The 15559-nt window shown below is 41.8% G+C and overlaps 1 protein-coding gene across 5 annotated transcripts in view; it reads left to right on the top strand.

Moving 5' to 3' along the window:
- The window catches only part of bbs9 (Bardet-Biedl syndrome 9), a 375470-nt gene that overhangs the window by 33494 nt on the left and 326417 nt on the right, over window positions 1-15559 (top strand). For all 5 annotated transcript variants that reach the window (XM_033019150.1, XM_033019148.1, XM_033019149.1 and 2 more), the window contains exons 6-9: window positions 1385-1559; window positions 3973-4057; window positions 4841-5024; window positions 6875-7004. In XM_033019150.1, coding sequence (XP_032875041.1) covers window positions 1385-1559; window positions 3973-4057; window positions 4841-5024; window positions 6875-7004 — 574 coding nt within the window. The remainder of the gene's footprint in view (window positions 1-1384; window positions 1560-3972; window positions 4058-4840; window positions 5025-6874; window positions 7005-15559) is intronic.

The raw sequence follows: 15559 nt of genomic DNA, 5'->3' as shown, positions 1-15559 counted from the left end.
TGTGTGGGGGTAGTGTGTGTGTTTGTGGTTATGTGTGTGTGCGGGGAGTAGTTAGTGTGTGTGTGTGTGTGGTTGGTTAGTGTGTGTGTGTGTGGGGAGTAGTTAGTGTGTGTGTGTGTGGTGGTTAGTGTGTGTGTGTGTGTGTGTGTGCGGGGAGTAGTTAGTGTGTGTGTGTGGTGGTTAGTGTGTGTGTGTGCGGGGAGTAGTTAGTGTGTGTGTGTGGTGGTTAGTGTGTGTGTGTGTGTGTGTGTGTGGTGGTTAGTGTGTGTGTGTGTGTGGTGGTTAGTGTGTGTGTGCGGGGAGTAGTTAGTGTGTGTGTGTGCGGGGAGTAGTTAGTGTGTGTGTGTGTGTGTGTGTGTGGTGGTTAGTGTGTGTGTGTGTGTGACGCCGGAGATCAAACGACACAAATGCTGGAGTATCTCAGCAGATTGAATCAGTCTGAAGAAGCATCCCAACATTACCTCAACATGTTCTCCAGTGACGCTGCCTGACCCATTGAATTACTCCAGCACTTTGTCCTTTTGTGAATTAACCAAAACCTGCAGTTCGTTGATTCACTGTCAACGGACAATCGGCAATAACCCCCCGTGTACAAAATTTCCATCCTTATCCCTCCTTCTTCTACGTAATCTGCCCCTCCCCCCTTCTTCTTTTTACCCCCCCTATTTTCCAAAGATTCGTGGAGGTAGCATCTGTGAAAGCATCCGAAGTGTGGATTGATAACCAATTTTAAGAGAGTGTAAGGATACGAGTGGAGAGAAATAAAGTGGTGATGATGCCAAAGCTGAATCATCTGTGATCTTAATTAATGGTGGAGTTGCCTTGATGAGCCCATTGAACTACTCTTCCTCCTGTTTCTTAACTACAATGTTCTCGCAGTAAGGAATGTTGTAATGTCTTGCTCTTGCATTAGTCTGCAGTGTATACTATAATGTCTTTTTTAAGTCTGAAAACAAACTTGAACTGAGCATGATGAATGTGGAGTAATGTTGATTGAAGAATAAGGAAGACGAGAGTGCTGCTATTGTCTATTTAGTAATTCTGTTGTGGTGCGGCTGGACTTTCCACGCACCCATTTTGGAACTGACATTTCATTTCTAGCCCCAGGGTGTTGAAAAACAACTTTTCTTCGCTACTAAACCCATTTTTTTTTTTTTTTAGTATTTTTGCTTTTTTCTTGTGCACTCTCGAACTGATGGTTTATTTGGTTTTTGTTCCCTGTGAAACTTTACACACTTGCTTTTTTTTTTGCTATGTTGTTCATTTTCGTGCCTGCAAATGCCTTTAACACTTGAGGAAAATGTGGTAAAATCCTGTTGTGCGATAATTAAATATTTTTTTTGCCATTTTGAAATATAATTTTAAGGTGCTGTTTTAAACGTAGGTCGTGATTTAATTTGCATTCAGTTCATGGATGGGATGCTGATGTTCTTTGAGCAGGAGAGCTTTGCTTTTGGGCGTTTCTTGCCTGGTTGCCTTTTGCCAGGCCCACTAAAATACTGCTGCAGGACAGATTCCTTCATTACTGTCTCCTCAAGTCGACAAGTCGAAAGTTACAAGTGAGTATTTATTTCGTGTCTTGAATGTTTTGATACATTGATGAGAAAAATAATTAATCCAAATGAATAACCTTTCTATTTTGTAAGTTCATAAGACATAGGAGCAGAATGAGGCCATTAAGCACATCAGGTCTGCTCTGCCATTTGATCATTTTAACCTTCTCTACCTCATTCTCCTGGTTTCCCCCGTAACATATGACACTCTGCAATATTGTTTGGGAAATATCATCAAAAATTCATTCCATTGTATGGAAGAAATATTGGAAGAAATAACGGCTGATGTATTTAGGAAGCTTATTACTGAACTATATTGATTTGGTTATTTATTTGAAATATTTTGGCATAATCTGTCCATAATACCATTAAAGACATATTTCCTGAAAATATTTTCAGGACAATAAAATCTATTTTTTTTAAATCACAGCCACCATGAACACAGTGCCCATGTGTTTCTCAGCTCAATGTGCCTAGATCTAGTACTCTGCTAAAGAACATTCTATTTATCCTTGAAACAAATTAGAACACAAAGATTGCGTTGGCATTATGCGTTTAATGCAGAAACACATAAAATGTGCAATTGTATTTTAAAATATGGTATACTGTGTACACGTACACAATGATTTTCTCTATTATTTTGATATCTTTTGCTTTCTGCTCCATATCAAAAGATGAATAGAGTCTGCCCCTGGCTAGATTCAGATCAGTTGATTGTCACATGCACCAGGGTGTAGTGCAATTCCTTGTTTACATGAAGCTCGTATCGTAAATAGTATGTACTGTAATGATAGACAACAATAACTTTAACAACAAGTGCAAAGCAGCTGAATGGTGAAAAGATTGTAGTGCAATCCGAAGCAATGCAAAACCATATTAAAATGCCAAAATGGAATAACCGAATGATGTAAAGTTACGAGCAAGAATACGGCAGAACCTCCAAGAAGGGGTGTGAAAAAGGTGATTGGTTGAGGATTGTGAAGGCAGTGGGGAAAAAGCAGTTTTTAAGTTAGGACATCTGAGTTTTCATGCTCCCGTACCTTCTCCCAGAAGGTAGAAGGAAGAATTGGGAATGGCCAAGGTAACAGGCATCCTTAATGATATTTCCAGACTTCCTGATGCAACACACCATGAAGATGATGCAACACACCAATGAAGAAGCATGAATTGCACCCTGCAATTTCTTAGGACAATTACCATTTCTTTCACCTTGTTAATGTTAAAGATTAAGTTGTTCTGACACCACGACACAAGATTCCCAACCTTTTTCCTCTACCTCATAGCTACATTATTGTTTGTCTGGTTGATAACAGTGGTATCATCTGCAAACTTAAAAATCGAGTTGGCACTGTAATTGGCCTGTGTACAGACATGGTTATCACCTGTCGTCTGTAAGATTCAAAAGGGGAGAGTCAATTCCTCTATTTAGACAAACAGAGATTGCCTTTTCCCTCTAGGCATCTGCCTACTGGGCCTTGATTTGTTTTTGTACCAGTCTTCTATTGTTCTTACTTTTCATCTTCATCTGACACATATTTGCACCATTACTAATTTTCCCTTATTGATTCTTTTAATTCTTGCTCTTACTTTTCTGCCTAAAATTGGAGCATAATATTCCTTTAAGTCATTCAAATAACTGGTAATTAGAAGTGTCTTTGTACAGTTCCCTCGGCATCTACACTGGTCACACTCCACCTTTTTTTCTTTTTTATTTTCTTCTCATTCACCAATAAATCGTCAATACAAGCAAACGTAGTGCAAGAGCAGTCTTCCTCGTGGCATTTTAAATATGATGCTGACATTTTGTGGAACCTTAACTTTATATTTACAAAGTTTTTAGTGGCAATTCACAGGACAATTGATAAACCATCCCGTCCAAGTGAGAATTAGTAGGGAGAAATTATTAATTAAAATTATCCTTGGAGATTAAAATGTTAACGTTGGAGCACCAAGAGTATTGCCACTGCTTGAGAATAGACATCACGCAGAAGAAATGTCATTGATAATAAGTTTTCAAAAGTAACAATTCTTTAAGAAGAGTGCGCAGTATTGGAAATAATTTTGTTTTTTATCTGAATTGCTACAGAAGGCGTCTGCCAAAGTTCTATTTTGTGATACATATGCCAATGGGTTTAATTATATGTTTTCTTATTGCCTGTGTGTGGGGTGGGAGATTGCAACCTTCACGTGGTCTGCCCTGTTTCGACGAATGCAATCAACCTGGCATGCACAATCAAGTAAGATCAAATAGAACAAGTTGTCCTACAACTTTAGGCTGTGCACGCCATACGCAAGAAGAAGAAGAAGATTGCCTGAGTGTGTGGTGCATTTAGTGTTACTGAAAATAACCTCCACGCTTGGTCCTGAACATCTTCATAACCTTCCATTTAAATAGCAGAATTGTGTTTTCTCTTATCAGGTATCAGGTGCTAGCTGTGGCCACAGATGCAGAAAGCAGGCACGATTCTGAGCAGCAGAAGTTAGGGTCTGGGAAGAGAATCACGGTGAGTTTTTAGTTATCTTGCTTTTGAACACATTCAGTGTGTTTGTTGTGCTGGGGGCGGGGGGTGACTGGAGCATGATTAAATGCAAGTTGATGGTGAATTTGATACCGACAAATATTTTTCCAGGTTTAATCAGACCAACATGAAGATACAGGGAAAGGTTAAAGGTATTCAGGAGAATTGTTTTTGAATGTATTGGTAGCATACAAATGATCTGTACTTTGCTAAACACCTAATTTCTAGATAGTTTTTGAACGTGGACCTTTATCTACTTTAATTTAGTTTAGAGATACAGCATAGAAACAGGTTCTTCGGTCCAACGAGTCCGTGCCGAACAGCGATCCCCGCACACTAAAACTATCCTACACACACCAGGGACAATTTAGAATTTTACCAAGCCAATTAGCCTACAAACCTGTACATCTTTGGGGGTTGGGAGGAAACTGGAGCACCCGGAGAAAACCAAATGCAAATTGCAGGGAGAACATACAAAAACTGTATAGACAGCACCCATAGTCAGGATCAAACCCAGGTCTCTGGTGCTGTAAGGAAGCAACTATAACTCTGAGTCACCATTCATAGAGTTAATGTTTTTTTTGTTTTAATGTTTATTATTCAGGGTGTTGGTTTATTACTCGGGTCATTGGATGGTTAATCTCTGTCCTTCTCTTAAAATAAAAAGCATGGTTAAATATCAGTGTAACCAAGACCAGGAAAGTATTTTCGAGTTGATACAATGTTACCATTTTCTTTTACCTGATGTGCATCTCTTTGCATTTACAGATGGACTGGATGGTGAACATTGGTGAACAAGCATTAGACATATACATAACATCATTGAACCAAGCTTCTGCTTCCATATTAGTACTTGGTGAGAGAAACCTTTACTGCTTCAAAGAAAATGGGCAGCTTCGCTTCATGAAGAAGCTGGAGTACAATCCAAGCTGCTTCATACCGTACACTTTAGGTACAGTAAACCCTTGTTTTAACGGACTTCTTTCTAATCAATTTAGATTATAGCAGATGGACCAAACGGTGGCCGATGGATGCACCTACCGACACAGCGCCTCCCTGACAGCCCCGGCTGCCCATGCCACCCACTGCTTCCACAGACCCAATCTTTGCATGACATTGGCTTTTCGCTCCAACTAATTTGTGTTGCATGCATCGCCACCCCCTCCCTCCCCTGCGCACAAGACCCCCAGCACCTTCAGATAGTCAGGTGACAGGGGACAGAAAATCAGTAATTCACAAACAATAGCATGACCTATGTTTTTTATTGTCCAAGATTGTTATTGTGGAGAGCCAGCGAGATGCATCCCCCAATGATCTATTGTGGTGGGCAAATTTTGATAGGTACTTATAGTTCTTGGCATGTTGGACTCTGGTATCAATGTGAAGATCAGATAGGGCTGTGGAATTGCATGAAGTTGAGGACAAGGAATTTAAATTCGCATTTTCTGGAAACAGTCTGATGATTCTGTTTTTATTACAAGCCAAATACACCTTTCAGGCTGTATTGATAGAGATATGTTCAAACTTTTGCATGTCGGAGGAAAATATTATCATGACAACCCAGTGAGAACCTGAACTTGTGTGACACTTTTCGTACCATCAGAAAGTCCCCAAAACGTATTGCAGTAAACGTATTATGTAACTATATTACTGTATTTAAAGCATACTCTAGATTTCAATTTAACATCTTGTCCACAAGGTGGCTCCTCTGCCATTCAATACTCTGAAGAATCAACCAGACTCTGCACTGAATCAAGAGATTACTCAAGATTGTTTATTTGTTAACTGCACTGGAACAGAACTATGAAATTCTTTCTTGTCGCAGTTTTATAGGCAAGTTAAATAGAACAACACAACAAATATACCATAATTATGCAGGAAGAACTTCAGATGCTGGTTTATACCGAAGATAGATGCAAAATGCTGGAGTAACTCAGGCAGTATCTCTGGAAAAAAGGAATAGGTGATGTTTCAGGTTAGAGCCCTTCTTCAGACTGAAAGATTGAGAAGGCCAGAAGAGGGCCAGCAACAGATGACCTCAGTAATGGTGGAGTCCATAATGCCCCATTGTTGGCTGGGGAAGATGTGCTGACGACAGGGATACAAGGATGAGAACAGTACAGCTGGAAGAACGACTAGGGTGGGGGAAGAGCGGGTGGGGGGAAGAAATGCAGCAGGTACATGAAATGAGAGAAATCAATCTTTTTCGATGGGTTTTTAGCTGCCCAAGCGAAATGTGAAATGTTGTTCCTCCAATTTGCATGTGTTCTCATTCTGACAGTGGAGGTCAGAAATGTCAGGGTGAGGACAGGAAGGGAAGTTGAAATGTTTGGCAACCAGGAGGCCAATGTGAACTGTGCGTAAGTGTTTAGCGAAGCGATCACTAGGTCTACGCTTTCTCGCGGTAAACAAAAAATCTGCATCATCAGTGGACACATTAGGAAAATACAATTAGTTTGAGGAACTGCTCTAATTCCTCAATTGCTCAGCTTGGTTTAAAAGTCATCGGACACTTGTCCCATAAACCATTGCCGATTTATATCAAATAAAACACTGCAATCCTATTCATTTGTGTGTATTCCAGGCATTCTGGCAGTTCGTGGAGAAATCTATTCAAACTATGTTTTGAAGCGTTTTGTTGTTTTAAATAAATGATAACATGTTTTAACCTCTGTATAGTCTTATGTAAATTGTTATTGATCATTGGTGAACTGAAGTAGGAATGTGCAATGCTACATTGTATATGGTGCTTATTTTGTTGAGGAAACAAGTAATTTATTTCTTCCGTTGTTTACATTGTAGTGTTGGAAGGAACAATAAACATTCTGGTTGGAAATCACAATAACAAGCTACTTGTATACCAAGATGTTACTCTGAAATGGGTCGCTCAGCTTCCCCATGTTCCTGTGTCTGTACATGTCGCCAATTTCCAGTGAGTATCCCAGTCTTTCATAGTTTAGTTTATTATACATGATTACATTTAAGCCTTTCACAGTGTACAGATAAAGGGTACAACATTTAGTGTAAGATACAGCCCGATTTAAAAAATAGTTCAAAGGCCTCCAATTAGATAGATAGTTCAGGATCGTACTCAAGCTGATGAGAGGACAGTTCAGATGACTGATAACAACTAGGAAGAAACTGGCCCTGAATCAACAGTGAGGTGTTTTTAAACTTCTGTACCTCTTGCCTGATCAAAAGGGGAGAAGATGGAGTGACCAGGGTGAGCCTAGTCCTTGATTATGCTGGTAGCCTTGCCAAGGCACTATGAAGTGTAGATGGACTTAATGGAAGGGAGGTTGGTTTGCATGATGGTCTGGGCTACAGCCACAACTCTCTTCAATTTCTTCCTCTCTTAGCTGTTGGATAAGTGGTGGAATATTGCATTGGGGGAACGGGTTGCGTTGGGGGAACGGGTGAGTGGTAGAATATTGCGTTGGGGCATGGGTTGCGTTGGGGGACCAGACCTCCCGTGTGACTGGGACCCAACGAGTCCCACTTAGTCTAGAATATTCCATCTAGCATATTCTCTGCAATTAATATTCTTAAAAAAGAAAGGGATGACTGATTCTGAATAGTCTAATTTCTGACTAGACTAATGAACAATTTTTCATTGTTAATTCAAGAAATACAAGGTTTCTTTCTCCATTTAATGGGCTCTGAAACAGAACTGACATAAATTGGTTTTAATGTTTTTATTCCCTGATAATCTTGTTAAAAATTGCATTCATCTTGATTCCCTGTGGAATAGTAAAGGCCCTGTCTCATGATGTGAGTTTACCCAAGAGCTCTCCCGAGTTTAAAAAAAAAAAAAAAAAAATCAAACTCGTGGTACTTCATAGTGAGTATTTTTTTACTCTTAGAAATTTTTCACTCTTGAAAAAAGTTCACGAGTTTCCGCATTTCCCAAGTACTTGCCGTTAGCATTACGAGCCGCTACGAGACATCCACGAACTCCGACGTACCCGCTACTAGCATTTTACGTACTTACCACGAGTTTGATTTTTTTTTTTAACTCGGGAGAGCTCTTGGGTAAACTCGCATCTTGGGACAGGGCCTTAACGTTTCTCTTAAAACCCTGTCCCACTGTGCGAGTTCACCCAAGAGCTCTCCCGAGTTAAAAAAAAATTCAAACTCGTGGTAAGTGCATAGAATGAATGTAGCGGGTACGTCGGAGCTCGGGACGTTTCTTAACGCAAACGGCACGTACTAGGGAAACGAGGTAACTTGTGAAGATTTTTCAACATGTTGAAAAATGTCCACGAGTAAAATATACTCGGGATGGAAAAATTTGAAACTTTTTAACTCCTAGTTGTACCATAGTAGCTCGTGAGTTTACCGTAGTAGCTCGTGAGTTTTCCGTAGTAGGACCTGGTGTCCTATATCACTATTGTATGTTCATGATGGAAATAAGAATACTCTGTATATTCATTACCTTTGAATTGTAGTTTTATGTAATCCTCTGAGTTCCATTTCACAATATCAGACGTACAGAATGTTGCAAGGTAATATTTTTCCCTAACTCAGTTGTATCTTTCTATCTCAATAAATATCACAAAATATGCCATTGTTTCAGCCACATTATGACAAAATATAGAATGTAGTTATTTGTAATCAGTCACCCCATATTTTACTTGTGGGCATTTTTTAACATGTTGAAAAATCTTCATGAGTTACCACGTTTCCCGAGTACCTGCCGTTAGCGCTAAGAGACGTCCCGAGCTCCGACGTACCCGCTACGTTCATTCTACGTGCTTACCACGAGTCTGATTTTTTAAAACTCGGGAGAGCTCTTGGGTGAACTCGCACAGTGGGACAGAGCTTTACGTTTAGCAGTATTAGGATAGTTAATTTTTGAGCTATTGAAGTTGGTTCCCAATCTCTTGTTCTGTTCCCTCCTCCCTTCATTGTTTATACGTTCACATATAAAATGATAATTAACAACACACTGTGTGGTTATATGCACAAAGCTCTGGTTAATGATCGTCTACACACAGTGTGATTATTTGCACAAAGCTCTGGTTTTCCAATCTTTCCATGTGAAGTTTCAGTTTACAATAACGGTGCACTCTGTTCAACCTTCTCCTGAGTGGACAGTTATAATGTAAATAAGACAGATCAGGGAATCAAAGAAAATGTTTGAGAAAGGGGGGTGGTATTTGATTAATTGTGCCAAAGGCATCTGTCTAATTTTATCCTCCAGTCATAGTCATAGAGTGATACAATGTGATACAATGTACAATCATAGAGTGATACAATGGAACAAGTTGCCAGAGGAGGTGATACAATGTGGAAACAGGCCCTTCAGCCCAACTTGCCCATCACCGGCCATCACTAGCTACACAAGTCCCACCTGACTGCGCTTGGTCCATATCCCTCCAAAACCTATCCTATCCATGTACCTGTCTAACTGTTTCTTAAACAATGGGATAGTCCCAGCCTCAACTACCTCCTCTGGCAACTTGTTCCATACACCCACCACCCTTTGTGTGAAAATGTAACCCCTCGGATTCCTATTAAATCTTTTACCCTTCACCTTGAACCTATGTCCTCTGGTCCTCGATTTCCCCTGCTCTGGGTAAGAGACTGTGCATCTACCTGAACTATTCCTCTCATGATTTTGTACACCTCCATAAGATCTCCCCTCATCCTCCTGCGCTCCATGGAATAGAGACCCAGCCTACTCAACTTACTCAACTTCTCCCAATAGCTCACACCCTCTAGTCTTCGCAACATCCTTGTAAATCTTTACTGAACCCTTTCAAGCGTGACAATATCTTTTCTATAACATGGTGCCCAGAACTGAATGCAATATTCTAAATGCAGTCTCACCAACGCCTTATTCAGCTGCAACATGACCTCCCAACTTACTCAATACTCTGACTAATGAAGGCCAATGTGCCAAAAGCCTTTTGACCATCTTATCTACCCGCGTCTCGACCTTCATGGAACCATGCACCTGCACTCTGCACTAGATCCCTCTGCTCTACATCACTCCCCAGTCCTGCTGGTCACTGCCAATTGCTGTTCAAAGGTAATGAAGATTTCTGACTCCAAGTATGATCTCCACAAGGTTATCAGGGATACCAAGAGATAATTCTAAAGCAAGCTTGAGAGTGAATTCAAGTGGATGCCAGGCAACTATGGCAGGGCTTGAATGCCGTCATAGGCTTCAATCTGAAATCAGGGGTGATATTTGGAAATTATATATCTCAATTGGATTAGTTGAATAATTTTGCGCATGTGTTGAACAGTGAAAATTCTGCCTCTGTGTCACTCCATCTTCTAGTGGCTCTATACTCTACATCTCATAATCATAATTGCAATTTATTAGCCAAGTATGTTTTGCAACATACGAGGAATTTGGTTTGCCATACAAAATATAAAATAAAACCCCGTGTGATTGGAACTTTCGGTTGATTTAACAAAATGATAAGACAAATTGGTTCCATAGATATTTACACCAACAGTAACGCTGTAACAATTATATTTTGACCACCACAATACATACATTACCGTGCATCTTGAAGGCTTGTGGTCCTTTGGGTGTGAATTGAGAAAACAGACGAAAAAATATAAATTTTTTTAAAAGAATATCGTGGCTCCCTGAGTCGGTTCAGTGATATGACAGCAGTGGTCGTTTTGCGCTCGGCGATTTCCTTCAGTTTGGAAAAGTGGGTCAGTTGTAGAGAAAACCTTTATCAAATGCATTGGGCGAAATTAAACAAATTTCGGAACCAGCTTTCGTCTGATCTAACCGACCGCATCAACAATATTCTGCTTTTCAATAGGAAATACACTCAGGGTGATAGGGGAAATTGTAAAAAATATGCAGTATCAACAATGCCAACCATTTGCACGTGTTTGTAACTGAAGGAGCAGGGTACAAAGGCAAGGAGGTTTTGTTGAACTTTGATAAAACAATGGTTTCATTTAGGCTGGGATATTGGGCACTGCACTGTACAGCGCGAAAGCACGGCAGAGAGCGCAGACAAGATTTACTAGAACAGTGTAGGAAGGAACTGCAGATGCTGGTTTACGCCGAAGGTAGACGCAAATTGCTGGAGTAACTCAGCGGGACAGGCAGAGACTCTAGAGAGAAGGAATGGGTGACGTTTCGGATCGAGACCTTTCTTCAGACTGAACTGAATTCTCGTCGGTGAGAGTACTTGTGATTGTCTTAAGAAGGGTCTCTACCCGAAACGTCACCCATTCCTTCTATCCAGTGATGCTGCCTGTCAAGAGTCAAGTCAAGAGTTTTATTGTCATGTGTCCCATATAGGACAATTAAATTCTCGCTGCAGCACAACAGAATATGTAAACATAATACAGAACGGGAGATAGAAGTTCAGTGTGTCCATAGACCATAGATCATGTATACACAATAAATAAACAGATGAGGTGCAATAGTAAAAATAGACTGTTATTGTTCAGAGATTATTTGATGTTGTGTTTAATAGCCTGATGGCTGTGGGGAAGAAGCTGATCCTGAACCTAGATGTTACAGATTTCAGGCTCCTGTACCTTTTTCCCGATGGCAACGGAGAGATGAGTGTGTGACCAGGATGGTGTGGGTCTTTGATGATGTTGGCAATCTTTTTGAGGCAGCGACTGCGATAGATCCCTTCGATGGTGGGGAGGTCAGAGCCGGTGATGGACTGGGTAGTGGCCACAACTTTCTGCAGTCTATTCCACTCCTGGACGTTCAAGTTGCCGAACCAGGCCACGATGCAGCTAGTCAGTATGCTCTCTACTGTGCACCTATAGAAGTTCGAGAGAGTCCTCCTTGACATAACGACTCTCCGTAATCTTCTCAGGAAGTAGAGGCGCTGGGTCCCACTGAGTTACTCCAGCTTTTTGTGTCTATCTTCAATTTCAGAGTTAAATAAAAAACACAGAGTGCTGAAGGAACTCAGCGGGCTAGGCGGCATCTGTGGAGGGAATGGATTTGGAGTTGTTTCGGGTCAGGGTTCTTCTTCAATAGGAAGGGACTGCAGATGCAGATGTTCAATTCAATTCAACTTTAATGTCATTGCACAGATACAAGTATGGGTACAACAAAATGCAGTTTAGCGTCAGTCCGTAGTAATAGTGCAATATAGAAATAAAAATACAGAATAAGCAAACAATGTGGACGGAGAGACTGGAGAAATCTATCGGCGGGACTCCGAGTTCAGCAGTGTGATAGTGTTGTTGTAGAAGCTGTTCCTCATCCTACTAGTACGAGACCTGAGGCTCCTGTACCGCCTCCCTAATGGGAGGAGGGCAAACAGTCCATGGTTGGGGTGGGAGGGGTCTTTGATGATCTTCCCGGCCCGTCTCAGACACCGTTTTCGGTGGAGGGCATCCATGGCAGGGAGCGGGGCACCGATGATGTACTGAGCGGTTTTCACCACCCGTTGTAGTGCCTTCCTGTCCGCTACGGTGCAACTGCTGTACCATACCGTGAAGCAGGTGGTCAGGATGCTTTCGATGGTACAGCGGTAAAAGTTGGTCAGGATCTGGGGGGACAGGTGAGCTTTCTTGAGCCTCCTCAGGAAGTAAAGGCGCTGATGCGCCTTTTTGATCAGCTTGGAGGTGTTGAGGGATCAGGACAGATCCTCCGAGATGTGTACCCCGAGGAATTTGTAGTTGGAGACGCGCTCCACCTCAGTCCCGTTTATATGGATGGGGGTATGTCTGCCCCCTCTGTTCTTCCTGAAGTCAACAATAATTTCCTTTGTCTTCTTGGAATTGAGGACGAGGTTATTGTTCGTACACCAGGCTGCCAGGTTCTGGACCTCCTCCCTGTAGGCTGACTCATCGTTGTCACTGATCAGTCCTACCACCGTGGTGTCGTCGGCAAATTTAATGATGGCGTTGGAGCCATTCTTAGGGATGCAGTCATGGGTGAAGAGGGAGTAGAGGAGAGGGCTGAGCACACAGCCCTGTGGCACGCCGGTGTTCAGTGTTATAGTGGAGGAGGTGAGGTTGTTGACCCTAACAGACTGGTCTGTTGGTGAGGAAATCCAGTGTCCAATTGCAGAGGGAGGTGGAGATGCCAAGTCCGCTGAGTTTGGTGATCAAGCTAGCGGGGATGACAGTGTTAAAGGCAGAGCTGAAATCAATGAACAGCATCCTGGGAGAGGGAGGGATTCCGGGGGGAGAGAGAGCGAGAGAGAGGGAGAGGGAGAGAGAGAGGGAGTCTTTCCCCCCCCACCCTCCCGTCTCCCCTGGCCAGTGATGTGATGGACTCAGGGGTCTAAACCAATTGTTGATAAGGTCTCGGACAAATCCCGCCCCTGGAGACGTCATGTCCTTTCTGCGTATTGTCCTTTCGGCGTGGAGTCTGTTTGGGTTCGTATCCTTTCCACGTCGTGCCCTTTCAGTTATTTGGCTTTTAGGCGTTGTGTCCTTTCAGTTATTTGGCTTTTGGGCATCATGCCCTTTTGGTTATTTGGCTTTTAGGTGTTGTTTCCGTTTGGTATCTTGGCTTCCACTTCTTCGCTTCGGCTTCTCGTTCTTCGACATCCCGTCCGCACACGGGAGGCCCTGAATGAGTTCTGAATTTACATGCCAATCAATTGGCCACACTCTTTATCAACCTCTGTAACCTCACAGTCTTCTGTCCCATTTGCTTCAAGGAAACCTCAGTTTCACTCACCAATAAAAGTAAAGTGACCTGTTTTGATGATGACTGCTTGTAATCATAATAAAGTGCTTTTAAGACTGGTAATTGTAATGGCCTACATCTGCACTAGTATTCCAGACACCATAGACCCCTTGCAATTTGCAGAAATTAGAAATGGGTCTCTGGATGATACCATCTTTCCTGCACTACATAAAGCTCTGAATCACCTTGATAATAAGAATACCTATGTCAGGGTGTTATTCATTGTCTACAGCTCGGCCTTCAACCATAGTACCGAACAAGCACATCTCTAAACTCTGGAGCTTGGCATCCATCTGCAACTAGCTTCTTGACCTCCTGACCTCGGTTGGTTAGAATTGGTCATATAATTTCCTCCACCCTGACCCTCAATACTGCCGCCATTCAGCTTTGTGTGCTCTGATTTCTACTCGTCTCCCTGCGCACCTTGACTTTGTTTGGAATTAAAAGTGTAAACTCGTTATCTTTAACAGATTTGAACCTGGTATTTGGTTTATCCCTTTCCTTTTTGTTAATAATTGACATAAATTTAAGTTAGTGCTTTCCTTCTGTGAATGCCAGTGTTATTAGTAATATTGTAGTTTTCAATACTGGGGATATTGAAGGCAACTCCCCATCCTGTTTGACTATCCCACATGTGCGGAGTATAAAATGGGTCACCTTATTTGGAGCCTCGACAAAAGGGGGTAAGTTTGATTCTCCTGTGTAAAATGCTCCGTAAAAATTCATTGCAGTCGTGATACCCCTGTGGGTTAAAAAAGTACAAATTGCAGGAGGAACTCAGTTAGGCAGCATTTGTGGACGGAAATGAAATGTCACACCTGAATCTACTCGTCACTTACCAGTTCATGCCCCACCCCTTTCCATCATATCTCCCCTCTACTCATCAGTTTGAAGAAGGCTCCCAAAATGTAGCGTCATCTGTGGATTTCCTTCCTCAGATGCTGCCTGGCCTGCTGAGTTCCTCAAGTAGACACAAAATGCTGGAGTAACAGCGGGACAGGCAGCATCTCTGGAGAGAAAGAATGGGTGATGTTTTGGGTCGAGACCCTTCTTCAGACTGTTACTCCAGCATTTTGTATCTACCTTCGATTTAAACCAGCATCTGCAATTCTTTCCTTCATGAGTTCCTCAAACAATTTGGTTTTTACTTAAGATCACCAGCATTAGCAATCTTTTGTGTCATCATCTATTTCGTTCTGCTTTCTTCAAATAAAGTTCAATTTTTCATCAATTACTGTTACTCCCACATTTTGGTATGCTCTGGTTTTGTCGACCATCTCCAGTGTGGGATTTTATTGAAAACTTTCTGAAAATCGAAATACCCCACACCCAACTGTTCCCGCTCATCTATTCAACTGATCACATGCTTGAAGATCTCTAGCAGATTGGTCAAACATTATTTCCCATTTCTAAATTCATGTTGACTCTGCTCAATCCTATTCTTACTAAGATGTTTTGTAATTACATGCTTTAGTACAAATTCGAGCATTTTCACAATTGTCTTCTCTCTGCTTAAATATTGGGGTTACAAATACTACCCTTCAATTCCATAATCCATGGAATTTTGGTTGATGATAATCTGCATCCATTATCTCCAGAGGTATTCCTTTAAAGTCTGGCATGTAAATCAATGTCCTGCCTGTGGAATTCTCTGCCTCAGTGGAGGCAGGTTCTCTGGATGCTTTCAAGAGAGAGCTAGATAGGGCTCTTAAAAATAGCGGAGTCAGGGGATATGGGGAGAAGGCAGGAACGGGGTATTGATTGGGGATGATCAGCCATGATCACATTGAATGGCTCAAAGGGCCAAATGGCCTACTCCTGCACCTATTGTCTAT

The sequence above is a fragment of the Amblyraja radiata genome, chromosome 4, assembly GCF_010909765.2.
Source record: "Amblyraja radiata isolate CabotCenter1 chromosome 4, sAmbRad1.1.pri, whole genome shotgun sequence".
Lineage (NCBI taxonomy): Eukaryota > Metazoa > Chordata > Chondrichthyes > Rajiformes > Rajidae > Amblyraja > Amblyraja radiata.
The sequence above is the reverse complement of the archived record's forward strand: the minus strand, read 5'-3'. Positions and strand labels throughout refer to the sequence as shown.